The 27,441-nt window shown below is 34.2% G+C and overlaps 2 protein-coding genes across 2 annotated transcripts in view; one reads left to right on the top strand and one right to left on the bottom strand.

Moving 5' to 3' along the window:
* LOC133173673 (uncharacterized) overlaps positions 1 to 537 on the bottom strand; it is an 8,429-nt gene extending 7,892 nt beyond the window's left edge. The window contains exon 1 of the mRNA XM_061308661.1: positions 514 to 537. The gene's annotated coding sequence lies outside the window, so the exon portion shown is untranslated. The remainder of the gene's footprint in view (positions 1 to 513) is intronic.
* A 1,826-nt stretch (positions 538 to 2,363) lies between these two features.
* Positions 2,364 to 23,623, top strand: LOC133172949 (calcium-binding mitochondrial carrier protein SCaMC-2-like). Its single transcript, XM_061307808.1, has 10 exons — positions 2,364 to 2,605; positions 7,501 to 7,627; positions 8,240 to 8,327; positions 9,950 to 10,061; positions 15,029 to 15,187; positions 16,540 to 16,692; positions 18,774 to 18,884; positions 19,105 to 19,272; positions 20,888 to 21,032; positions 23,192 to 23,623. Exons 1-10 carry the CDS (start codon positions 2,444 to 2,446, stop codon positions 23,359 to 23,361), a joined length of 1,395 nt encoding a protein of 464 aa, XP_061163792.1. The 5' UTR covers positions 2,364 to 2,443; the 3' UTR covers positions 23,362 to 23,623.
* Positions 23,624 to 27,441: the final 3,818 nt, after the last annotated feature.

Genomic DNA, 27,441 nt, shown 5'->3' with positions numbered 1-27,441 from the left:
TCCTTGATGACATATTAACCCTATGATGTACACAGATATGATTTTTAAGGGCAGTAAAGTACATATGTATCCTCGTTTAAAAGTGTTTAATTGATTTCTCTAACAAGAGAAGAAATGATATGTCATTTCTTATAAAGTATAAAATAAAAGTCTATAAAATGTTTGACTATTTATAACTATCAGGGTCCTATGTAAATACAGTTCAATGTTACAAATATACTAGAACATATACCAAGTATTTGTCTATACATACTCAAAAGATACTAAATTATCACTGCTGGTTCTTATAAACGTAATGTGAAAAATCATACGGAAAATATATGCATACTTACAATTGACTAAAGTTTTTATAGAGCTTATTCCTCTATTAAAATACAGTTATAACTCTGATTACGTCCTAGTTGCATCAAAATGCAACTATTTTTTAAACACCGGCTCACATTCCTGCGGTACCAAAACATGCAAGGTATTTAAAAAATGTCATGACCATGTGGCTGTACACGCATCACATACCTGACAAAGCGAGGAATATTTTGTCGTTTTGTCAGAGGGCCACTATTGTGCTCCTCGAATATGATAAGCCGTCACCCACGAGTCACCACGCCCAGTCAGTCCATTATTTCCTGATTCACAAATTAGAGTGATCTCCCGCAGAAAAGGGTCAATCTCAAAATGTGTACTATTATGCTTTGCAAAAGTTGTTTCCCTTTGAGGGGTCAACCAAAGAGCCAATAGGGAAAAAGTCATATTTCTCTTCTTTATATTGCCAAACATTGGGGTATGATGTGATAAATTCACTGTTTTACATTTTTCTTTCTTTCAATATATGGGTAGTAATCAAAATACAAGATCTAACAATTATTTGAAGACAGTTAAAGCACCCAGTTCATTTAAATTTCAACAATAAGCAAGGACACCTGTCCATTTATAATTACTGCTGAATCCTGGGGCAGTTCAATTCAAAAGTTATGTTCTTTGGAAAACCATAGAGTTCTCACACTGGCGTTTGTAACTTTAAGGTTATAGGTGTGCTGACATATTTTGAGGATAATAAACCGTTATAAATTTGATTATAAAAACGCGTGCAGTTCTCGACAGGTAAGAATATGAAAGCCAATATCTAGTATAAGCATTTTATGCTTTGGATGTGCGATACTTTGACAAATTGAACATTAATTATATAAATCTACGCTTTAAATATCCATGCAAAAATGTTGGGGGACATAAGATACCCTTTTTTTTTCAATTTAACCCGGCATCCCACCCACGCCCCCCCCCTTCACTGTTCTCCCTCCCGTTTCCCCTTCTTCCTCTTTTCCTTAGCTCTTATCATCCTTCCCATTATATCACCCCCACTCCTTCTCCCCTGTTTAATTCTAGCTACCACCTCTCATCTTACGACCAGTAGTCATGGTTAGTGATTGTTTGAGGATGGTTTTATCAAATCTGAAACATAAACAGAAGGACAAAAGGGACACAGAGATATCAAATTTACCACACAAACTGAAATCAAACCATGAACGTATGCACATGTAGCTTCATACATGTATATCATCTGCGCTCACTAAGTATTCGATTCGAATCCGCTCATCTCCCATGCAGGGTTAGCAAAGATGACTTTTTAAATTAAATTAAAAAAATATTAGGGACGTAAATGAGTCCCTAAAAATAATTTCATTATTTTGTCTGTGCTTGTTGTAATTGTATCAATCATGCTTGTTATTTGTGATGACTGAAAGGGTCTTGATTTGGACTCAGCTTCCCAACTGGAAATAAAAAATCCATCTATCGATTATTTGATTATATATAATAAAGAAAAAAATTATTGTGAGATAGTGCATTAACTAAACCTAAAATATAGCTAAAATAAGTCAAAAAACTGTTTAAAAAACCCTTCAACCTGAGAGCTTACGGGGGCTTTGCCCTCTGTCCACCCCCCCCCCCCACCCCCACTCCAACCCCAACTGGTTAATTGGCCCCCTTTTTAAGAACCCTGGATCAGCAACTGTATTATACTAATTTGTAGGCACGGAAAGGTGCTCTTATCATGGTTATATGACTGACAACATCCAAAAATAAGAACTATAAATGCTTAAATTTAGTATTTTCCCCAGATAAGTATTTTCTCATTAAAAAAAGGGGGTGAGGCCGGGTAGCCACGTGCATAAGTATTAAAAAAAGGGGGGTGGTTGGGTTTCAAGTTTCGTGTAAGTATGTTAAATTATTTAAGTTTTTTTTTTATTGCTTATTGCTTGTCAACAAAAATTCCAAGACAAATTTAATAATTTTCAAATTTTGATATGACCCCTGGATCTCCGCTTCAACTCTCTTTACACCATTTTTTTAATCCAATCGAATTGCTTGTATCATTCAGTGCTCGTCTGCCACGAGGAAAGAGGGAATGGATGAAAAAAAGTAAACGACAGTGATTGAAATAGCCACGATGGCCACTGAAGGAATACTGGACATTTCGAAGGAAGAGGAGAAAAAACTGAGGGAATTATTTGACAATCTGGATGTAAACAAAGACGGAAGAATTGACATCAATGACCTGACTCAGGCTCTGTCCACCTTACAAGTTCCACAAACACCGGGTCATGCAAAGGTTACATTTAAAAGCAAAAATTATATTATAGCTTATTATTGATTTTTTATAGTGTAATGCCAGACTAATGATAAGTTATATTTTGATTCACGTTACACTACCGTTTGAAGTAATAAATTTGGCAATTTTGACCAGTTTTTACTAGTTTAAATATATATTCCTTGGGACAGCCTTTCTAGTTTCACCACAGAATTTGTCTCATATAAATGCAGTGTGACAGAATGGAATAGGTCCGCTGTTGCATAATTTTATAATTCAAATGATGTTGGACTGAAAAATGATTTGCACATACCTTTTATGTGTTTTGCTCAGGCACCTGACGAATGGATAGCCTAATCATTAGTGACAGCTAGCTTATCATACCTATATTCCAACATCTGATGTTATTTTCCATTTTTGTTCAGTTTTAAAGATGGGCCATTTTAAAGTTAGAAAGTATAAATCCTTCTCCGAGCCATGAGGCTCATATTAAAGGCTGGTGCGTATACCCGTTTTTTGTGGTGCTCAACTGATGAGCACACGTGCCATCTTTTGAAAATCTCCTTGGGGGAGATAGCGCATAACAACAAATTTTTAATGAAAGCTCAAAAATCACAGCATTTTGTAATGAAAATAAATGTGTATCTTTTTTTTTTTTAAATATCAACCTCATGGATTGTAACATGTAATCACTACTTCAAAAAGAGTTTTCTTCTCTATCAACTTCAACAAATTAAAACACAATTTGAAATTTAAAAAAAAATTCTTTTAAAAATCAATAATTATTTAATATGAAGATAAGTAGAACCCCTCCCTGCCCTAAGCAATGTTAGGCCAAACAAAAAAATATGTGTGGTTCCGGTTACACCTCCAAAAAAATTAGGGTAGGTAGGTAGGGATTTTTTTTTTTTTTTTTTTAACAAAATGATTTTCTTAATTTTTCTAAATAATACTTATCACTACTTTGCAAATGACATTTAGATGTGGTGTGATAATATACTAGTCAATATTGGTAGGGGACACCTACATGCTAGCTTGCTTTGGATTTAACACTAATAAACACTTGCACTATGTTGTGCAAGGGGGCCATCATTGCTGAAACTAAAACTTAAACCAGAACCAATGATGGAAATTGGGGAAAATTCCGGAAAAAATATGAAAATTGCCAAAAAAAAGTTTAGGGTCGGGGGTATAAAATAGGGACGGTCGGGTAACCGGAACCACACATATTTTTTTATTTGGCCTTAGACACATTTTACATAAATTATAATTACCTGATATCATAACCAGTTGGTAAATTAAACTTCTTGTAAAGCTACTATTAACATAAATCACAGACACACAATCTTTCAATCAAAGGGAATATTAACTAATTTTTGATCAAATCAAATGATGTGTTACAACCAAAATTAGATTATTTCTGGATGATTGAATAGGTTTAAGTTAGTGGAGCACGTCCTCGCAGGAGTGAACTGGTTCACCGGTATGGATTCATTGTCAGTGATACTTTTTGTCAAAATCAAAATGTATAGAAAATAACTATAATTGTACAATGCACATCATATCAATGAAGGAGACATATCACCACCTCTACCTGGACCAAACTTGTAGAGATGATGCATCTTTGGATGCACTCAACCAGACCTGCTTATGACGAAAATCTTAATACCATATTTTTGGGTAATTTAATTTTAAAGCAAGTTCATACCCAAGTAATTTTAGGTCTTCACCTAAGCAAACATGCATGGATGTTTCATCTAGGCCTTTCTAGGGATGCCAACTACCAGAGGATTCATTTGGTAGTGATGGGACATCGGTTAATTTTCATAATCAATCATCAGTTGGAATCGGTTACTGCTTCCAATGCAATTTTACCTATAATCGGAATTCATAGTTTTGTATATAAAAAGCAGATTATTACAATTATTTCTTATTACTTTTTTAACATAAATATATAGAATATATAATATATTATTTTCTTTCTTGTTTTGCTTCTTTTACACTTTCTATATATGCATCTTTCGGTTCTTAATCACCTCTGCTTCGTGCTAGTTGGCTCGTATCAGATGCAGACACCATTTTCTTTCATTAAGAAGAAATAAATTTAATATCAGAAATGGATAATTCCAGAAAGTATTGAATTAGAAGTATGTTTCCGATGATCGATTATGAAAAATTATAATCGATCATCGGAATCGGTAGCATTTTTTCGTCAACAATCAATGTTTTCTGATTATTGGTACACCACTATCATTTGATGTGAGATTTTGCATAACTGACAGATAATATTCATTGGGGCAAGCTTTGTAAACCTTTGATAACCTGTATTTGGCAGTGAGAAAAAAATACCCAAGCATCCAATATCTTCTTTCTTTCTTTATAAGAATTCATTTCAATTCTTGCATATTTCAGTAAAGAAAGCAAAATTTTTATTGTGCTAGGCCTGTAGAATTCTGAGTTATGGTATAACATGACTAACAAGTAAGATCACAAGATGTGTTTGTGAAACACTGATGCCCCTGTATGGCAACTTATAGCGAAGGTTAAACTTTCTCAAATGCATGTGAAATATTTTGGAACCCAAAGTAAGGTTTTGTCTCAAGGAATATACCTGTGCAATATGAAAGCCCTAGCAGGAACCATTGAAAAGATTTGGAAAAGGTTAAAGTTTTTCAAAAGCAAGTCTAACATCAAGGTCAAATGGTCAAAATTAATGGTGCCAAAGGAAAGTCCTTCTCACAAGAAATACACATGTGAAGTATGAAAGCCCTAGCACCAACCATTCAAAAGTTATGGGCAAGGTTAAAGTTTTTCAAAATAGATCAAAATCCTAGGTCAAGGTCAAAGATCAAAGTTGGTGGTATCCAAAGGAAGGTCTTGTCACAAGAATTACACATGTGAAGTATGAAAGCCCTAGCACCAACCGTTCAAAAGTTATGGCCAAGGTTAAAGTTTTTCAAAAGTAGGTCAAACTCCTAGGTCAAGGTCAAAGGGTCAAAGTTATTGGTATCCAAAGGAAGGTCTTAATTGTCACAAGGATTACACATATGAAGTATGAAAGCCCTAGCACCAACTGTTCAAAAGTTATGGCTAAGGTTAAAGTTTTGTAAAAGTTTGTAAAACTGGGTCAATCTCCAAGGTCAAAAGGTCAAATATGATGGTACCCAAAGAAAGATCTTGTCACAAGAAATACACATGTGAAATATGAAGGCCATAGTTCCAACCAATCAAAAGTTATGAACAATGTTAAAGTTTTTGCGGACAAACAGACAAACGACAGACATGGCAAAAACTATATATCCCTGAATTTTCAATACGGGGACATAAAAACTGACATTGTTCAGTATCTAGAAATATATTCTAACAAGATGTGTTTGTGAAACACTGATGTCCCCATATGGCAGCTTATGGCGAAGGTTAAAGTTTCTCAAATGCAAGTCAAAATCCAGGCCAAAAGATAAAAAATGTTGGTCTTGTCTCGAGGAATATACCTGTGAAATTTGAAAGACCTAGCTGAAACTGTTCAAAAGTTATGGTGAAGGTTAAAGTTTTTTAAAAGTAAGTAAAACGTCAAGGTCAAAGTCAAAGTGCTTGGTATCCAAAGGAAGGTCTTGTCTTGAAGTATGAAAGCCCTAGCACCAACCGTTCAAAAGTTATGGCCAAGGTTAAAGTTTTTCAAAAGTAGGTCAAAGTCAAAAGGTCAAAGTTGTTGGTATCCAAAGGAAGGCCTTGTCACAAAGAATACACATGTGAAGTTTGAAACCTCAAACACCAACTGTTTAGAAGTTAAGGCCAAGGTTAAAGTCTCATAAAATTTTGCAAAAGTGGGTCATACTTCAACGTCAAGGTCAAATATGATGGTACATGTACCTAAAGAAAGGTCTTGACACAAGGAATACACATGTGAAATATGAAAGTCATAGCTCCAACCAATCAAAAGTTATGGGCAAGGTTAAAGTTGACAACAGACAGACAAACAGACAGACAGGACAAAAACAATATACCCCCGGGATATTTTGATCCGGGGGCATAAAAATCATTTCATGGTTATATGGGCACGCTTATTTTAAATTTTTACTGGAGATGCAAGTTGCTGTAATTTTTCAATGCTGACAAATTGCATAGTTGTAATGATGTCTAATTGAAATTCATACAAATTGTTCAAAGATTATTGATTTCTTACTTTGTATTCAGTTAATCAGTGTTACACCCTGAATAAAGCACTGATCAGTGTGACCAAAGATAAATTTTGTCAGTAATTCTAATTTTTGAAACAGATTAAACTGTCTTAGAACTGAAGAGCAATAACCATGAGTCCATGATGAAATAGGAGAAAATATTTTGACTTTGGAATATAAAAGGAACACAATAAATTTTGTCATGTCGAGCTAGCTAATTTGTTATTTTAAACTGTAACAGAATATAAAACTGGTAAATCAGGTCAACAGAATCATAAAATTGTGTATACACTTTTACGGAATTTAAAGTTAAAGAAAACAGTTCATTCAGCATGTATCACTAAACCAGAATTATTCAACTTTTCTTTTTATTTATTCTTCAAGGTATTTAAATTCAGAGAAATGTGTGTCAAATAGTCCTTCAGTATGTAGAGATGTATTTTGGATTCCCTACAGAATGGGACCTGGCAAGTCAGTGCACAAATATTGACCATCAGTGCCTCATTTTTTTTCATTAGCCCTTCATTTTATCCAGTGGGTTTCATGAACAGTTGGAACAGTTACCAGTCTTTATTTTGTAAATTTATATGTAAACCAAATCACCCAATGCAAAATTAGTGCTTTTTTCTTCAGGCAGTTTAGGTCTGAAGAAGAGATAATTTTATAAATTATATACATCATACATGTATTTGATTTATGCCACCCTTTATAATATCTGATGAAATTTTGTTATTTCAGAAATTCTTTGACAAGCATGATAAAGATAAAGATGGGCAGATCGACTTTGCAGAATTTGTTAAGTATGTCACAGATCATGAGCGCAAACTACGGCTGTATTTCAAGAAAATTGACACAAATGATGATGGTGCGTCCTTTTAAACTGAGTATCAATTTCTGTCTTATTATTACTGGCTAAAAATTTAATCCAAGCTTGAGGTCATTAAGTTTTCTGTTTGTAAATAAATGGAGGTTTTGTTACTTCTTGTATTGTTGTAAGACTACAAATAAACACACATGATGAATTTAGTACATACTAGCTTATCCTCTAAGCATAGTTAGTATTTAAAACATATTGAAAGAGTGAGAATTTGTAAATTCAATTGTAAACTGAGAGCACTTTTCTTTGCATTTTTAGCTCACCTGCAATATTTAATTACAGTACTGTGCAATCACTAATTTTCGTGGGGGTTAATTTAATAATTTACATTGTTTTCGTGGTATGAAGAAACACATGAATTCCTGTCCTAAACAAAATATAAAATTACATACAACAACTAAGCACTTCTTTGAAATCAAATCCCCACAAACCAATATATTTTTTTTCCGCAAACCATGAAAATTTGACCCCATGAAAATGTGTGATTTTACAGTAGTAACTACAGTAGTTGAGAACTTTATCTATGTTTTATTATTATTTATTTTGTTGCAATTTTATAAGTTATCCAAATTCTGATCAAGAGAAATTTTAATGTTTCAGGGTCTATTGATAGAGAAGAAATTATTGAATCATTTAAAAGACTTGGTGTTGCCATTGAGCCAAGTGAAGCAGATAAATTATTGTCCAAGTAAGTCTTCAGATGATGGAAATGTCATATTATCTTTCACATTATACATTGATTGAAGTTTTCAAGAATCATACTTGAGACTGATGCATCTTTTTAACTCAAAACATACCTGCTCTTTTTACAGAAATTTCAGGTATATTATCCTCATCCATTTGTCTGTATGTCCATCTGTCACAATTTTTTATCATCAGAACTCTTTTCATTTTCTATTGACATATGGTTGGCCATATTATTATGTAGATATGCTGTAAGCATGGCAAGGTGTTAGTCAGTTTTGGCCCTAGGATCTTTGGATGTCCAAAAGGGACCTATTAAAACATGAAGCTTTTCAGAAGAATTTCCTCATACATATGTAAATAATGGTAGGAAAAAAATGAAAGATCTATCGTGTAAACATCCATTATAGTTTCTGACTCAGAAGGAATGGGTTCTTTATGAGAGCTTGTTGCACAAACTCTAAATATAGGATATCAAGAATTCAGTGCTGTTAGGAGATGTTTTGCTTTAGGTTGCAAATGTGAATAAGTTCCAATATGGATGTGGGTGCTGCATCTGACATAATACAGAATATTTGCTAAATGATTAGCTGAAAGTCATTTAGCATGGTTCAACCATGTAGCGTGGTCAAATTTTCTGTGAGCAGGTTCATTCCAATTCCCAAGTATCTAAAGAGCCTAGCTTAACCAATTTTGCAAAGATGTAGCATCTTGGAATGTGACATATATTTTCTGAATGAGTAGATGTCTTCTTTTTTTTTTCTGAGTATTTTTTTTGCCAAGAACCTGCAGTTCCATTGTTAAATAAACTTGCATGGATAAAGTGTGTACTATCAATCCAGAGTCAAACAACAGAATGCATTATAGTTAATTATTAGACCACAAATGGAACATGCATGGTAAAGGAAGGCTTTTAGATCATGATGAAATTGTTTGATCTTGGGTTAGTTTGTTGTTGGCATTTTAATTCCTGACACTTCTATTTTTAATATTGTGATGAAAAGGAAATAGGGTGATTTGTCTTTAGGGACTAGACCACTTGATAGGACTCTTAGCCTGTAATCATCGTTGGATACCCACAGGTGATCTCGTCATTTACTCATCACCTTTGGGAAAATTTAATTCCTGAAATATTATTGTAAAATATGCTAATTTGATGATTATAGACAACCAATAAGAAAGTTGGAACTCTTCAATTTTGAAAATATGTTCATTAGTTTGTTATTTGCAATCAGTGTGTTGACTATGGAAAAGTAACGTAAACTTTGATTCGTTGATTTGATATTGCTCTGTGCAGCAGCCAATCAAATGACCCGCACATATTAATTACATATGATGAGTTTTTCGCCAGGTTTGCCCACGGGTGATGAGTAAAAGACGAGATCACCCATGGGTATCCGATGATGGCCTGTAATTTGGGGGGGGGGGGGGGGGCATTAGTACTTTTAATGTAAATTTCTTGGAGGCTATTTGTTTTTCATTTCCAAGAGACTGATAAATTTTGGCTTAATTCTTTAAGATTCAAAGATCCAGGAAATATTACATACCCTTAGAAGTAAATGTCAAAATTATGCCAATAATTGTGTGATTTAGCTAGGACTCAAAATGTGACATATTTTATTCCAGAATGGACAAAGATGGTACACTAAAAATTGAATGGTCAGAATGGAGGGATTTTCTGCTTCTCTCTCCTTCTCAGAATATAAACGAAATTCTTCAACACTGGCGCCATGCCTCTGTAAGTAAAACATATTATTATTTAAATTTCTCCTCTTGCATCATTATTATATTTTATTTTGATATCCAAATCCTTTCTGTATATATAAGCATTAATAATTGTTAATTTGATTAAAAACTGTTGAATGCATGCTAGTGTATACGTTAGTAAACTGGAATCCTTAGAACTAATACTTTTCTTATAATCAACAATAATTTATGCTAGAGTCACTAAACGATAAAGAGGAGACATGGATATGTAGCTTAGAAAAGAAGTAGCTCTTCAAAAATTGAGGAAATTATAGTTTTCTCTCTGCTCTCTGCTATGTTTTTTTCTATCAGATTTTTCTCTTTTTTTTTCTTGTCAATTATTTCCTATAGAGAAACTGTGTAAGTATTTACTAGGTGAGTATAGGTTATCATTGACTTCTTATCATTAATTCTCGAGCATATATATAAAATGACTTTTACATTAATTGTCAGTATTAGATGTGAAATGTTTATCATCATATATTCTTACAAAAAGTGATTTGGTGAAGATTTCAAGAAAGACTAGATAACTAGATCAGTGAATACTTAAATATATTCTTACTGAAATTGAACAAAAAGAAACTTTTTATTTCTTTGATCAATGTAACCAGTACAGCAGATTTATAACTAAAAGTTGTATGCTAAATGTCGAGGTATTTATTTTGATCTCCCAGCCTCCATTTCGTGCCAGATATTTTGTTGTTTTTTTTTAAGTGATTATATTGCTGAATAGTACAATTTAATTTACACATTGCACAAATTTTATACTCAAAGTTGTGTTTTATGAATAGAATCATTTCAAAATTTTGTATCCCTGAGCTTTGAATCTGTTTCTTTACATGCATGATTCAATCTAACAGTGTGGTGTCCTGTATGTTGAGGTGTATTTGTAAGTTTTATGTGATAGCTAACCAGAACTATCTTATATGTCTTCTTGCTGAAGAAAGTTTGCTTAAATAGAGATCAAATATTAGATTTTGGCACTTGAGATTTAGTCATGTATTTATTGGATCAAACCATTAGAAACATCTTAAGTCTACTAAATGATCCAAATTTTTAGCTCACCTGAGCTGAAAGCTCAAGTGGGCTTTTCTGATCACATTTTGTCCGGCGTCCGTCTGTCTGTCCGTCTGTCTGTCTGTCCGTCTGTCTGTCTGTCTGTAAACTTTTCACATTTTCGACTTCTTCTCAAGAACCACTGGGCCAATTTCAACCAAACTTGCCACAAAGTATCCTTGGGTAAAGGGGATTCAAGTTTGTTCAATTGAAGGGCCACGCCCTCTTTCAAGGGGAGATAATTAGGAATTAGTGAAAAAATAATGGCAACATTTAAAAATCTTCTTCTCAAGAACCATACGGCCAGGAAAGATGAAACTCATGTGGAAGCATCCTCAAGTAGTGTACATTCAAGTTTGTTCAAATCATGACCCCCGGGGGTAGGGCGGGGCCACAATGGAGGATCAAAGTTTTACATAGAAATATATAGGAAAAATCTTTAAAAATCTTCTTCTCAAGAACAGCAAAGCCATGATGAGTCATATTTATATGGAAGCATCCTCAGGTAGTGTAGATTCAAGTTTGTTCAAATCATGACCCCCGGGGGTAGGGCGGGGCCACAATGGAGAATCAAAGTTTTACATAGAAATATATAGGAAAAATCTTTAAAAATCTTCTTCTCAAGAACAGCAAAGTCATGATGAGTAATATTTATATGGGAGCATCCTCAGGTAGTGTAGATTCAAGTTTGTTCAAACCATGACCCCCGGGGGTAGGGCGTGGCCACAATGGAGGATCAAAGTTTTACATAGAAATATATAGGAAAAATCTTTAAAAATCTTCTTATCAAGAACCACAAAGTCATGATGAGTCATATTTATATGGAAGCGTCCTCAGGTAGTGTAGATTCAAGTTTGTTCAAATCATGACCCCCAGGGGTAGGGCGGGGCCACAATGGAGGATCAAAGTTTTATATAGAAATAATATATAGGAAAAATCTTTAAAAATCTTCTTCTGAAGAAAAGCAAAGCCATGATGAGTCATATTTATATGGAAGCGTTCTCAGGTAGTGTAGATTCAAGTTTGTTCAAATCATGACCCCCGGGGGTAGGGCGGGGCCACAATGGAGGATCAAAGTTTTACATAGAAATATATAGGAAAAATCTTTAAAAATCTTCTTCTCAAGAACAGCAAAGCCATGATGAGTCATATTTATATGGAAGCATCCTCAGGTAGTGTAGATTCAAGTTTGTTCAAATCATGACCCCCGGGGGTAGGGCGGGGCCACAATGGAGAATCAAAGTTGTACATAGAAATATATAGGAAAAATCTTCTTCCAAGGAACAGCAAAGCCCAGATTGTTCATATTTATATGGAAACATCCACAGGTAGTGTAGATTCAAATTTATTCAAATCATGACCCCCGGGGGTAGGGCGGGGCCACAATGGAGGATCAAGGTTTTACATAGAAATGTATAGGAAAAATCTTTAAAAATCTTCTCAGAAACAGCAAAGCCCTGATTGATCATATTTATATGGAAGCATCCTCAGGTAGTGTAGATTCTATTTTGTTCAAATCATGACCCCCGTGGGTAGGATGGGGCCACAATGGAGGATCAAAGTCTTAAGTAGAAATATATAGGGAAATATCTTCTTCTGAAGAACTGCAAACCATGATTAGTCATTTTGATATGGAAGCATCCTCAGGTAGTGTAGATTCAATTTTGTTCAAATGATGACCCCCAGGGGTTGGATGGGGCCCATTGGGGGATCGAAAGTTTTACATAAGAACATATAGAGAAAATATTTCTTCTCAAGTACAGGAAAGCTATGTTTAGTCATATTGATATGGAAGCATCCTCAGGTAGTGTAGATTCAAGTTCAAATGATGACCCCTGAGAGAGGGAGGAGCCACAATGGAGGATCAAATTTTTACAAAGGAATATATGGGAAAAGTTTTTTAAAATCTTTACAAGTACAATAAAGCCATTTGTTATATTGACATGGAAGCATCATCAGGTAGTTTAAAATTCAAGCCCCCCCTCCCCCCCAAACCCCAGGTAATCTTTTCAATACTGAACTGATTTGTGCTTTTGCCTAGCCAATGTGCTCAGGTGAGCGATGTGGCCCATGGGCCTCTTGTATTTTAATGACCCCACCTTGTTTGTGTAAGGATATGTTTAATCATACCATATTACAGGTATTCTCAGTAGATTCCATAGAACAAAGCTTGACAAATAAATCATACCAAGCATTCATGAGATCTAAACCAGTTTCATATTAAATGCCCTCTCCCCCTTTTTTTATTAAATATATACATGTATATGATGGGTTTTTTTTTTCTGGACTCATGACAATATCAGAGTTTAAGGAGCTGGTCCATTCTTTAGTTTCTTCTTATATGCCAAAATGCATATAAGGGATGGTATACACCACGGGTAAGGCTAATATATAGATACCTCATCTGAATATCAGTATACATAACCTGGTTATAGTTTCTACATCAGATCCATTCCAAAGTATCTTGTTAGCTCACCTGAGGCTAAGGCTCAAGTAAGCTTTTCTGATCACTTTTTGTCCGGCGTCCGTCTGTTTGTCTGTCTGTAAACTTTTAACATTTTCGACTTCTTCTCAAGAACCACTGGGCCAATTTCAACCAAACTTGCCACAAAGTATCCTTGGGTGAAGGATTCAAGTTTGTTCAAATGAAGGGCCACGCCCTCTTTCAAGGGGAGATAATAAAGAATTAGTGAAAAATTAATAACATCTTTTAAAAATCTTCTTCTCAAGAACCACAGGGCCAGGAAAGATGAAACTCATGTGGAAGCATCCTCAGGTAGTGTAGATTCAAATTTGTTCAAATCATGACCCCCGGGGATAGGGCAGGGCCACAATGGAGGATCAAAGTTTTACATAGAAATATAAAGGAAAAATCTTTAAAAATCTTCTTCTCAGGAACAGCAAAGCCCTGATTGGTCATATTTATATGGAAGCATCCTCAGGTAGTGTAGATTCTATTTTGTTCAAATCATGACCCCCAGGGGTAGGGTGGGGCCACAATGGAGGGTCAAAGTCTTAAATAGAAATATATAGGAAAATTTCTTCTGAAGAAGAACTGCAAAGCCATGATTAGTCATTTTGATATGGAAGCATCCTCAGGTAGTGTAGATTCAAGTGTTCAAATGATGAAGCCTGGGATAGGGAGGAGCCACAATGGGGGATCAAATTTTTACAAAGGAATATATGGGAAAATTTTGTGAAATCTTCTCAAGTACAACAAAGCCATTTGTTCTGTTGACATGGAAGCATCATCAGGTAGTTTAAAATACACCCCCCCCCCTTCCCCCATCCAACCCCCGGTAATCTTTTTAATACTGAACCGATTTGTGCTTTTGCTTAGCCAATGTGCTCAGGTGAGCGATGTGGCCCATTGGCCTCTTGTTTTTTTTTGTTTTTTTTTTACCTCATTGACCAACTATTTACTGATGATGAGTGTAATAATTCACTCTAAGCCTATCTTCCACTACTAAATGGGACAAATCTTATAGAAAGAGTGACAAAAACTAGAGGAGCAAGTACTTTCCGAATTGTCTCTTCAAGACATTCACAAAACCTGAATGGATTATGCATAATAAGTAATATGATAGTTACATTTAATTTCCAATGAATGTGTACATATATATGAAATATAAAGTGAAGACTATATCTGAAGTAAAGATTTTCTATTACTGGTGCAAAATATTCCTTTTTTTTAGATATTTTCTGGATAATATTTGTCAAGGGAAGAAACATAATTTTTTACCTTTTAAAACTGCATACAAAAAAATCTTTCTTTTTATAAGTTGATTACATGAATGAAAAGAGTTTTCCTTTTTAACATATTTTAAAAGTTTTAAAATAAATATTATTGAAAACACAAGCTTTCCAGAGTTTAATGATAGAAGTTTGGTTTAAATTTTGTAGATGATAGATGTTGGTGAAAACATCATTGTACCAGATGACTTCACCGAGAAAGAAATGAAGACAGGGATCTGGAGGATAAATCTGATGGCTGGAGGCATGGCAGGGGCGGTGTCAAGGACATGTACAGCCCCTCTGGATAGGATCAAGGTCATGTTACAGGTAAAGGATGTTCATTGCATTCAAGATGAATGAAATAATCTAACAAGAGCTACCTTGGTTTGGTCCTGGAAAGTTATGGTTTTCCTTGTTTGGCCGTCTTGCTTTTTTGCGATTTAGTTTTAGCCGCATCTGCTTTTTCCCCAACTACTTCACACTGCTTTTCTGTGATTGGTTAGAAAAATGAGGTGGTCATCAGGTATATGTTAAACAAGTTACTGAAAAGCAAAATATAAAATCTCAGAATAGCAGTATGATTTGTCACGGAAAAGCAGGATTTTTTTTTCAGAGAAAAGCAGTGTTGAGTCGCAGAAAAGTGAAACAGCATCTTTTTAGCTCACCGAAGGCTCAAGTGAGCTTTTCTGATCAAAATTTGTCAGTTGTCTGTCGTTGGTGTTGTCGTCGGCGTTGTCGTAAACGTTTCACATTTTCATCTTCTTCTCAAGAATCACTTGGCCAATTTCAACAAAACTTGCCACAAAGTGTCCTTGGGTAAAGGGGATTCAAGTTTGTTCAAATCAAGGGCCACACCATCTTCCAAGGGGAGATAATTATGAATTCGTGAAAAATTAATGGCATCATTTAAAGATCTACTTCTCAAGAACCACTGTGTTTGAAAATATGAAACTTATATGGAAGCATCCTCAGGTAGCATGACCCCCGGGGATAGGGTGGGGCCACAGTGGGCGATCAAAGTTTTATACAGGAATATATAGGAAAAATCTTTAAAAATCTTCTTCTCAAGAACAGCAAAGCCATGATTGGTCATATTGATATGGAAGCATCCTCAGGTAGTGTAGATTAAAATTTTTTCAAATCATGACCCTGGGGGGTAGGTAGGGGCCACAATGGGCGATCAAATTTTTACATAGGAATATATGTAGGAAAAATCTTTAACAAAATGAAAGCATCCTCAGGTAATGTAGATTCAAATTTGTTCAATTCATAACAAAGGATATATCAATAAAAATTTTCTTCTTAAGAACAGCAAAGCTATTAATTTTTATATTAATTCAAAAGCATCCCTATGAAGTATAGATTCAAGTTAGTTCAAATCAACAACCCCCCCCCCCCCCCCCCCCAACCACTTTTAAATTAAAAATTTTCAACCTTTCAAGACTGAACTGATTTCTGCTTTTTCCTAGCCATGGTGCTCAGGTGAGGGATGTGGCCCCTGGGCCTCTTGTTTAAAGGTGTAAGGGTCACTTTAATCATGTTAATTGGCTTGTTTCTAACCTCAGAGCAAATTTTCCTCTTTCTGCATAATCTTTAATTGCCTTTCATCAGTCAGAATGCATACATTTTATATTAACATAATTATCAAAATTAACATTCATTTTTTTTTTTTTTGAAAGGTGCATGGAACAAGCAAAAATAAATTTGGTGTAATAAATGGTTTCAAACACATGCTGGAGGAAGGTGGTGTAAAATCCATGTGGCGAGGAAATGGTGTGAATGTCATCAAGATAGCCCCAGAGACTGCCCTAAAATTTATGGCATATGAGCAGGTACAGTACTTGGAGAATTTTATCTTATTACCATTATGTCTTAAATAGTGTTATATCATGCATACTTTTATCCAACTTTTCATCTATATTTTGGTCGATGCGCACATGTTGTATGTATCTTATGGTATAAGGAATTCTGACCTGTTTTTAAACTCAGTTTTTCATGCTGCACACATGATATAGTTTCCTGCACATCTATGTGTAATAAACCTTATGATACAGAATTGAAAGTAGTAAAAACAAATTGCATGTAATATTTGAATAAAACAAGACATACATGTGTGCCAAAAACATTTCATTTATTCACCTAGTTCTAAATGGTTATATCCAATTTTTCTCTTAGACTAGTACATGTAGATGTAATTTTTCCCCATTTTAGTTGCCTGGAAAAAAATTGTGCAGATCTACTTTTAAATTTTTCCAAAGTCTGTTAAAGATTTCACCAATCTTACATTGTTATTCTGAAAGTATCATGTTTGAATACACTTACACACTAGAAATCAGTTTACTTTGGGCTGATATTATGCATCTACAATTGAGATGTATACCATGGATATGTTGAAGTGATTTTGAAGTCCCAAGCACTTATTTCTTAAGTTTTTTACCCTGGATATCTTGAATCCTTGGATATCTCAAAGTATTTTCTTAGTCATGTTAAGTTCGAGATAACAAGGTTTGACTGTATTAATCGTTATTAGCTCACCTTAGCTGAAAGTTCAAGTGAGCTTTTCTGATCACATTTTGTCCATCGTCCCTCTATAAACTTTTCACTTTTTCAACTTCTTCTACAGAACCAGTGGGCCAATTTCAACCAAACTTGCCACAAAGCATCCTTGGGTAAAGGGGATTCAAGTTTGTTCAAATGAAGTGCCATGTCGTCTTTCAAGGGGAGATTATTAGGAAGTAGTGATGTTATCTTTTAAAAAGAACCACTGGACCAAAAAAGTTGAAACTTATATGAAACCCTCTCCTCAGTGTAGATTCAAGTTTATTCAAATCATGACCCTCGGGGGAAGGGTGGGGCCACAATGGGAAATCAAAGTTTTACATAGGAATATACAGGAAAAAATCTTTAAAAATCTTCTTCTCAAGAACAGCATAGCCATGTTTAGTCATATTGATATGGTAGCGTTCTCAGGTAGTGTAGATTCGAGTTTGTTCAAATCATGACCCCGGGGGTGGGATGGGGACACAATGGGCACTCAAATTTTTACGTAGGAAAAATCTTTTAAAATCTTCTTAAGAACAGCAAAGCCATGATTGGTCATATTTATATAGAAGTATCCTCAGTGTAGATTCAATTTTGTTCAAATCATGATGGTTGGGGGGGGGGGGGAGGAGGCACAATAGGGGATCAAAGTTATACATAGGAAAAATCTACTCAAAAACAGCAAAGCCAGGATTGGTCATATTGATATGGAAGCATTCTCAGGTAGTTTAGAATCAAGTTTGTTCAAATTATGGCCCTTGAGGTTGGGTAGGGCTACAATGTACAATCAAAGTTTTACATAGGAATACATCTTATAGGAAAATTATTTTTAAAAAATTCCTTCTCAAGAACAGCAAAGCCTTTATTGGTCATATTTTTATGGTAGCATCATTAGGTAGTGTAGAATCAAGGTTTTCAAATCATGACCCTTGCGGGTAGGATGGGGCCACAACAGGGGATCAAAGTTATACAAAGGAATTTAGGGGATATATGAATAAAAATTTTCTTCTCAAGAACAGCAAAGCCATGATTAGTCATATTAATTAATTCAGAAGCATCCTCAGGTGGGGTAGATTCAAGTATGTTCAAATCATGTCCCTGGGGGTAGGGCAAGGCCTCAATAGAAGATCAGACGTCGAGACCACTTTTATATTTAAGCTTTAAGCGGCAAGGGGGGGATTTCTCATCTAACTACCAACCCAATTTTTTTACCCTGAGTTGGAAGAGGGCAAACAAACATTATTTTAAAAGTGGCCTAGAAGTCCTCTTAGAAATGTGCTCTTTTGGGAAGGGATGCTCCACTTTGTGGTGGCCTTGTTTTCTGTGTAACTGTAATCAATAAAACAATAACTTTAAGAATTGTGATCTACAGTTTAAGAGAATGATTCATGGAGACTCCAAAGAGGAACTTCTTGTTGCAGAGAGATTATTGGCAGGGTCATTAGCTGGAGCAACGGCCCAAACCGTTATCTACCCAATGGAGGTAAGGGGTAGTAACAGATCTATAAGGTCTGGATTCATCTGTTTTGATGTCTAACTAGTATGTTCTAAATTGAAATTGATTAATATCTAACATTTAGGCATGTATCAGACATTGTTAGTACACAAAAGTTTGAACCATCTCACATTTTAGAATTAAAGGTGGAAGAGTTTGATTGAAAATTATTAAAGATGATATAACACAATTTGAAATGCTTCAACAGGTTCTTAAAACTCGACTTGCTATCAGGAAGACTGGCCAGTATAAAGGAATTCTTGATTGTGCTATGAAAATTTATGCAAAAGAAGGTGGCGCTGTGTTTTACAGAGGCTATGTACCAAATTTACTAGGAATTATTCCATATGCTGGAATTGATCTAGCTGTCTATGAGGTGAGGATCCAAACGTTTTTGTTTTGTAGTTTTTAAAATATTTGTGTATAATCATTAAAGATCATCAGAGAAAATAAGCACCTCCTCCAAATTTACCTGGTCTGGGATCCCCATCAATCAAAAAAATTAAGGTCTCCAAGATTCGGTGCTAGAAATTAATTGATGTTTAGTTCTTAGTCCCCATGTATACCTTCTACATCCTTAGGTACCTTGTCTGGGGCTCTTGGTGATTGTCAAATTAACTTTCAGTCTTTTGATGATTACCGTATTATACCAGTGCGAGAAAGACACTGTACTGATACAAAATTCCTTCTTAACTTGGTGAAATATTAAATACATGCAGCATCTAAAATCTTTTTTTTATAATGGATTATTGATACACGTTTTAAATTATGTTTAGGTTATAATATTTTAATAAGTCAATTCAAAGTACCGGTATAATTGATCATTATGGAGAATGTACACCAAATTTACATGTACATCAATTTTAAGCCAAACTGAAAATACTGACCCTCATTGAAATCGTCATTTTTTATTATTAATTATTTGTAATTTAGGTGTTATTTGATTGAAAATTTATAAACGTCACTTTTCGATACATAGTGACAAAATCACGACTTAATTTATTAGCGGTCATAACAACTGTAATACGGTTCTGAGGACATCAAAGATGGACCAAATAGATAACTTTGTCAGTCAGAAAATCCCTACATGTATGCACTGTTCCCCCCCCCCCCCCCCCCCCAAAAAAAAATAAAAAATAAATAATTCAAACTAAAAAAAGATTTATAAGAAGTTTTGGAACATGACCACTATATAGTCAGAAATTAAAATCCGCCGAAGTAAGCAGAGACTTGCATCGGTCTATAATAAATGCATTTCCTTGTAATTAAAAATAAATGTATAATTGTCTGATGGCAAATGTCCTCTAATCATGTTAAATTATTTTATAAAAACTTTATGGAGAAATGTTGCATTTTCTACATCAAAAAATACAAAACTAATACAAGCAAAAATCATTATAATTCAAAACAATAGGAGTAATTCATTTCCAATATTTTACAATAATTTTAAAATTGCCCTAGTGACATTACAAGTAAATCTAACATAGTTTAAGTTCAACCACAGCATGATTCTTTACTGTGAATCAAGTCACTTCCTGTGTATATAGAGATTAGCAGAGAACATGACCGCAGATAGACTCCAGACATCCACACCTGTAAAATTAAGCCCCTGAGATTTACCACCCAATAAAAAATCTCTGCTCTTAAGTACACTTTGAAATAAATTTCAAAGCTAGTTAAGGAAAAAAGAATGTTTTATACAGTATACCGGGGTATCATCTTTTACTTAGGCGTCGGAAGCAAATTGAAAGTGGGGTGGCTAATTGAAAGTGGGGGTGGGGGGCTAAACCAACAGAAAGAGGTAAGCCCCAGTTTTCAATGCCTATATTTTGTCTATCCCCCCCCCACCCCCCGGTTCCGACGCCTATGTTTTAAACAGTAATCAATTGTCATTAAGGATACTTGTATATTTAAACTTACATATATTATAGTATATATGTATTTTTATATATTTTTCAGAAAATTTTTGTAAAATTTTAATTGTATTTTAGACAATGAAGAAATTGTATATGAAAACATATGAAAACAAAAACCCTGGGATATTTGTGCTGCTTGGATGTGGAACCATTAGCTGTACTGCTGGTCAACTGGCCAGCTATCCTCTAGCTCTTGTACGGACTAAACTCCAAGCTCAAGGTAGGGAAGTAGACTTAACATCTGTACACCTATTTTGATTTTTGAACTCTCATTTACATGATTATTTTTGAAGTACATATATGTAGTTATCATTATGAAACAAAGCATAGATTTCATCTCAATAATTCTTTACTGTTAGTCTGAAATCTGCAAAAGCAGGCTATAGGGCTTAGGAGGCATGTGAATTTTGGCCTTTGCACTAGTTTTTACCTTTGCAAAAGTAAAGATTTACACTATAATGAATACATGTATATTGCTTAGCCAGTATGGCCTGTTCCTTGTGTTCAGTATTTGAGTTTTTACTGGTATGTTCATTGAATAAAATATTTTGTGTCTTTACTGGTACATGTAGTACATTGGTTTATTATGTTATGATCAATATTTTCAGAGGTCTTTTTGAGATATTTATAAATATAGACAAACCAATGGAAAATGATATTGTAGGTTCTACACCAAGTTGCTGGTGCCTTATAGTAATTATTGTGTCTGTACATCTGTGTGTGTCAGAATTTTTAGCTCTACTGGTCAGAGACCAGAAGAGCTTATGCGATAGTAAGGTGTCCGTCGTCCGTCCGTCTGTCTGTCTGTCTGTCTGTCTGTCTGTCTGTCTGTCCGTCTGTCTGTAAACAATTTTTCAAAACGCTACTCCTCCTACAGTTTTGGTCCGATTTCAATATAACTTGGCACACAAGTAGACTACACTAAGATACATAATTTAGTGCATCGGTTTTTGATTTTGATGGACGGTGTTGCCATGGTTACTAAAAATAGAAATTTCTGTGAAATTCCTTTAAAACGCTACTCCTCCTACAGTTTTGGTCCAATTTCAATATAACTTGGCACACAAGTAGACTACACTAAGATACATAATTTAGTGCATCGGTTTTTGATTTTGATGGACGGTGTTGCCATGGTTTCTAAAAATAGAAATTTCTGTGAAATTCCTTTAAAACGCTACTCCTCCTACAGTTTTGGTCCAATTTCAATATAACTTGGCACACAAGTAGACTACACTAAGATACATAATTTAGTGCATCGGTTTTTGATTTTGATGGACGGTGTTGCCATGGTTACTAAAAATAGAAATTTCTGTGAAATTCCTTTAAAACGCTACTCCTCTTACAGTTTTGGTTTGATTTCAATATAACTTGGCACACAAGTAGACTACACTAAGATACATAATTTATTGCATCAATTTTTGATTTCGATGGACGGTGTTGCCATGGTTACTAAAAATAGTAATTTCTGTGAAATTCCTTTAAAACGCTACTTCTCCTACAGTTTTGGTCCGATTTCAATATAACTTGGCTTACAAGTAGACAACACTAAGATACATAATTTAGTGCATTGGTTTTTGATTTTGATGGACGGTGTTGCCATGGTTACTAAAAATAGAAATTTCTGTGAAATTCCTTTATAACGCTACTTCTCCTACAGTTTTGGTCCGATTTCAATATAACTTGGCACACAAGTAGACTACACTAAGATACATAATTTATTGCATCAGTTTTTGAATTCAATGGACGGTGTTGCCATGGTTACTAAAAATAGAAATTTCTGTGAAATTCCTTTAAAACACTACTCCTGCTACAGTTTTAGTCTGCTTCTAATATAATTAGGCATACAAGAAGACTATACTAAGATACATAATTTATTGCATTGGTTTTTGAATTCGATGAACAGTGTTGCCATGGTTACTTAAAATAGAAATTTTTGTGAAATTCCCATTAAACGTTACTCCTCCTACAATTTTGGTCTGATTTCAATCTAATTTGGCACGCAGTTAGAATACACTACGATACATAATATGTACTTCTGTTTTTTTTATTTGGGTGAATGGTGTTGTCATGGTTACTAAAAATAGAAATTTCTGTGAAATACTATCAAAACGCTACACCTCCTACAGTTTACATAATTCTATTCATTGTTGCATGTTGCAATGTTTCAAATCCAAGTGCTACTTTTCTTTTGTTATACAAACAGACCAGTAGAGCTACAGTCTCATCAGAGACTTCTGGTTATGTGATACAATGACTTGATAACCTTTTGACCCTCATATTTAATGCAAAGCCTTCATGCCAGCAGAAAATCTGGAAAGAAGATTTCTCCATCTAATCTGGCTTATTCTTTGTCATTCATTATTGATTTGATTGTTTTAGGTGCAAAAGCTGATTCAATGGTAGGACTTTTCAAGAAGATTGTGAAACAGGATGGTTTTACAGGACTATATAGAGGCATTGTACCAAACTTTATGAAAGTTATTCCAGCTGTTGGAATTAGTTATGTGGTGTATGAAAAATCTCGACATTGGCTTCTAAATACAAGTTAGAAATAGCTATTACAATATTTGTTATTATTCATAATAATATGTGGTACACAATATGTTCTGTATACACTTTTGATGTTGTGATATATATATTCCATTGGAATGTTGTCTTCACTTTCTTGTACATCAAATACATACATGTACATGTATAATGTTGTAAGTCTAATATTTTTTCACAGGGGTAGTCTATAGTTATTTTTTCCCCAATTATTACATCGTTGTCAAATTGCCTACAGTAAACAATAAAATATAAAGCTAAAAGTTAGGCAATGTGTATTTTGCAATATGTCTCTAATACATATTACTCTTCAGTGCAATCTTTTAAACGAAGTGCACATGCATGTTACCTGCTTTTCAACAGGTTTGCAGAATGCAGAATGGATGTAATGAATGCATTCAAGAAAAAAAAAAAGAATTGTTGATCATGTTGGAAAAAGAAGAATTTATATGGGAAAGTTGTGCATGTGGTCCACACAGTGTTTTCATGCATAATCAGACAAGAGAAGTTGACATACTTTTGTGTTATAATCTGCTTGTGATCGCTGAATGTCAAGTACTACAAGTATAATTAGGACAGGTATACTCAGTACAGGTATACTCAATACAGGTATACTCAACTTTGAAGTTACATTAAGACTTCTATTACAGTTCATTTTCACTGTTCATGTACATTGCAATTTTTTGTTGTTTTAGGGAAGAAATTTTTACATCTTGTGAAAAATTGAGCTTGTAAAAACTGCATATTGAAATGAGTTTTTGAAATACTGATATCTAATGGAAAATTTTGTTATGGAGTCATATCAAGATTATAAGGAAAAGTTTACAAAACAACAGGATTGAATACACTGTAAGAAGTTCCCAGCAAAAGTTTGGTAGACAAGGCACTTTTATCTGAAGGTTTTATAAGTTAGGAAAAAAGAATACTTGAGCAGTTGTAAATGTATAAAAATAATTTGGTATACTAGTAAAGTAATTGTTTTTTATATTGGTAATTAAGTCATCGATTAAAATTTTGTGTGACGTTAATAATTTTTCTGCCTGTCATCTTCCTTTTTTTTCTCTTTTGAACAATATTATCCTTTAAGAATTCATTGCATAATCATGAATATATTATAATTAAAGATAACGAGAGTAATATTTTCATGTTATATAACTTGTTGCACTGTGATATCAGTTATCCATTAAATTACCACTAGTAAAGTTATTTTATGTACATGTTATTATATTTTGTATACTGTAACTTAGACTTGTAAGTGTTTTTATCATCTTACTCCAAAAAAAAAATCCATGACTTAAATGTAAAAGTTTATCATTCCAACAAAGACTCTTCTGATGTTTAGACTGTATTGGAATACATGTAATATGGGTACTTTTTTAAAATGATGTTATTCTAGAACAAGTAGGCTATAATACATTAATTCGGAGCGTTTCTTTAAAGTTAGACATTGTGTATTGTTTTCCTCAGTTCATGTTAGAACATAAGGATCATTTCATAATCTTTTCTTATTTTTAGCTCTACTGGTCAGAGACCAGAAGAGCTTATGCGATAGTAAGGTGTCCGTCGTCCGTCCGTCTGTCTGTCTGTCTGTCTGTCTGTCTGTCCGTCTGTCTGTAAACAATTTTTCAAAACGCTACTCCTCCTACAGTTTTGGTCCTATTTCAATATAACTTGGCACACAAGTAGACTACACTAAGATACATAATTTAGTGCATCGGTTTTTGATTTCGATGGACGGTGTTGCCATGGTTACTAAAAATAGAAATTTCTGTGAAATTCCTTTAAAACGCTACTCCTCCTACAGTTTTGGTCCGATTTCAGTATAACTTGGCACACAAGTAGACTACACTAAGATACATAATTTAGTGCATCGGTTTTTGATTTCGATGGACGGTGTTGCCATGGTTACTAAAAATAGAAATTTCTGTGAAATTCCTTTAAAACGCTACTCCTCCTACAGTTTTGGTACGATTTCAATATAACTTGGCACACAAGTAGACTACACTAAGATACACAATTTAGTGCATCGGTTTTTGATTTCGATGGACGGTGTTGCCATGGTTACTAAAAATAGAAATTTCTGTGAAATTCCTTTAAAACGCTACTCCTCCTACAGTTTTGGTCCGATTTCAGTATAACTTGGCACACAAGTAGACTACACTAAGATACATAATTTAGTGCATCGGTTTTTGATTTCGATGGACGGTGTTGCCATGGTTACTAAAAATAGAAATTTCTGTGAAATTCCTTTAAAACGCTACTCCTCCTACAGTTTTGGTACGATTTCAATATAACTTGGCACACAAGTAGACTACACTAAGATACACAATTTAGTGCATCGGTTTTTGATTTCGATGGACGGTGTTGCCATGGTTACTAAAAATAGAAATTTCTGTGAAATTCCTTTAAAACGCTATTCCTCCTACAGTTTTGGTCCGATTTCAGTATAACTTGGCACACAAGTAGACTACACTAAGATACATAATTTAGTGCATCGGTTTTTGATTTCGATGGACGGTGTTGCCATGGTTACTAAAAATAGAAATTTCTGTGAAATTCCTTTAAAACGCTACTCCCCCTACAGTTTTGGTCCGATTTCAATATAACTTGGCACACAAGTAGACTACACTAAGATACATAATTTAGTGCATCGGTTTTTGATTTCGATGGACGGTGTTGCCATGGTTACTAAAAATAGAAATTTCTGTGAAATTTCTTTAAAACGCTATTCCTCCTACAGTTTTAGTCCGATTCAATATAACTTGGCACACAAGTAGACTACACTAAGATACACAATTTAGTGCATTGGTTTTTGATTTCGATGGACGGTGTTGCCATGGTTACTAAAAATAGGAATTTCTGTGAAATTTCTTTAAAACGCTACTCCTGCTACAGTTTTAGTCTGCTTCTAATATAATTAGGCATACAAGAAGACTATACTAAGATACATAATTTATTGCATTGGTTTTTGAATTCGATGAACAGTGTTGCCATGGTTACTTAAAATAGAAATTTTTGTGAAATTCCCATTAAACGTTACTCCTCCTACAATTTTGGTCTGATTTCAATCTAATTTGGCACACAGTTAGAATACACTACGATACATAATATGTATTTCTGTTTTTTTTTATTTGGGTGAATGGTGTTGTCATGGTTACTAAAAATAGAAATTTCCGTGAAATACTTTCAAAACGCTACTACTCCTAGCTTTCATTTGATTTCAATATAACTTGTCACAAAAGTAGACTACATTAAGATACATAATTCTATTTATTGTTGCATGTTGCAATGTTTCAAATCCAAGTGCTACTTTTCTTTTGTTATACAAACAGACCAGTAGAGCTACAGTCTCATCAGAGACTTCTGGTTATATTTCTTACAATAGGTTACATACTTTGCAGATATTTTATATGCATGAAAATCATAGCTGCAAGGATTTAAGAGGTCTGTGAACTAAACTTCATGTACATTCTTTGTTGTGGTTTTTAGATCTACTGGTCAGAGACCAGGAGAACTTATGCATTTAATAGTAAGGTTTCTGCTGTCCATACTTCTATCTACATACATGTACACTGTATGTATACATTTACTTCTGTGTAAACTTTACTAAGATATATCATTCTCTTCATCAGCTTTTTATGAATGGTGCTGTCATCTTTAGTAAAAATAGAAATTTCTATGAAATTCCATCAAAATGCCAGTTTTCCTACAGTTTTGGTCTGATTTCAGTAAGACCTGGAGTACAAGTAGACTACACTAAAATACATAATTCTGTGTAATGTTTCTTTGATTTTGACAAACATTGTTGCCATGGTTACTAAAATTAGAAAATTCTTTGAAATTCTTTCAAAATGCTACTCCTTTAACATTTTTGTTCTGATTTTATAATCAGTCTTGGTGAAATAGGAAAGTACTAAAATACAAATATTCATAAAATTCTGTATCTGATTTTGACAAATGATGTTGCCATGATTACTAAAAATAGTAAGTTCTTTCAAAACATTACATCTACAGTTTTGGTCCAATTTCCTCAAAACTTTATACACATTACAGTAGACTAAACAAAGATAATTTTTTTTTCATTA

Source organism: Saccostrea echinata, unplaced genomic scaffold (assembly GCF_033153115.1).
Source record: "Saccostrea echinata isolate AGI-Se365-2 ecotype Australia unplaced genomic scaffold, CSIRO_AGI_Sech_v1 ptg000056l, whole genome shotgun sequence".
Taxonomy (NCBI): domain Eukaryota; kingdom Metazoa; phylum Mollusca; class Bivalvia; order Ostreida; family Ostreidae; genus Saccostrea; species Saccostrea echinata.
This window is presented reverse-complemented; position numbering and strand designations above follow the sequence as displayed.

What these genes read in the sequence shown, in the direction of transcription:
- LOC133172949 (XM_061307808.1), top strand. Translation starts at nt 2,444, where the DNA reads ATGGCCACTGAAGGAATACTGGACATTTCGAAGGAAGAGGAGAAAAAA. An exon ending in GGATCAAGGTCATGTTACAG is followed by an intron (nt 15,188 to 16,539) that starts GTAAAGGATGTT and finishes TTTTTTTGAAAG; the next exon opens with GTGCATGGAACAAGCAAAAA. An exon ending in TTGATCTAGCTGTCTATGAG is followed by an intron (nt 19,273 to 20,887) that starts GTGAGGATCCAA and finishes ATTGTATTTTAG; the next exon opens with ACAATGAAGAAATTGTATAT.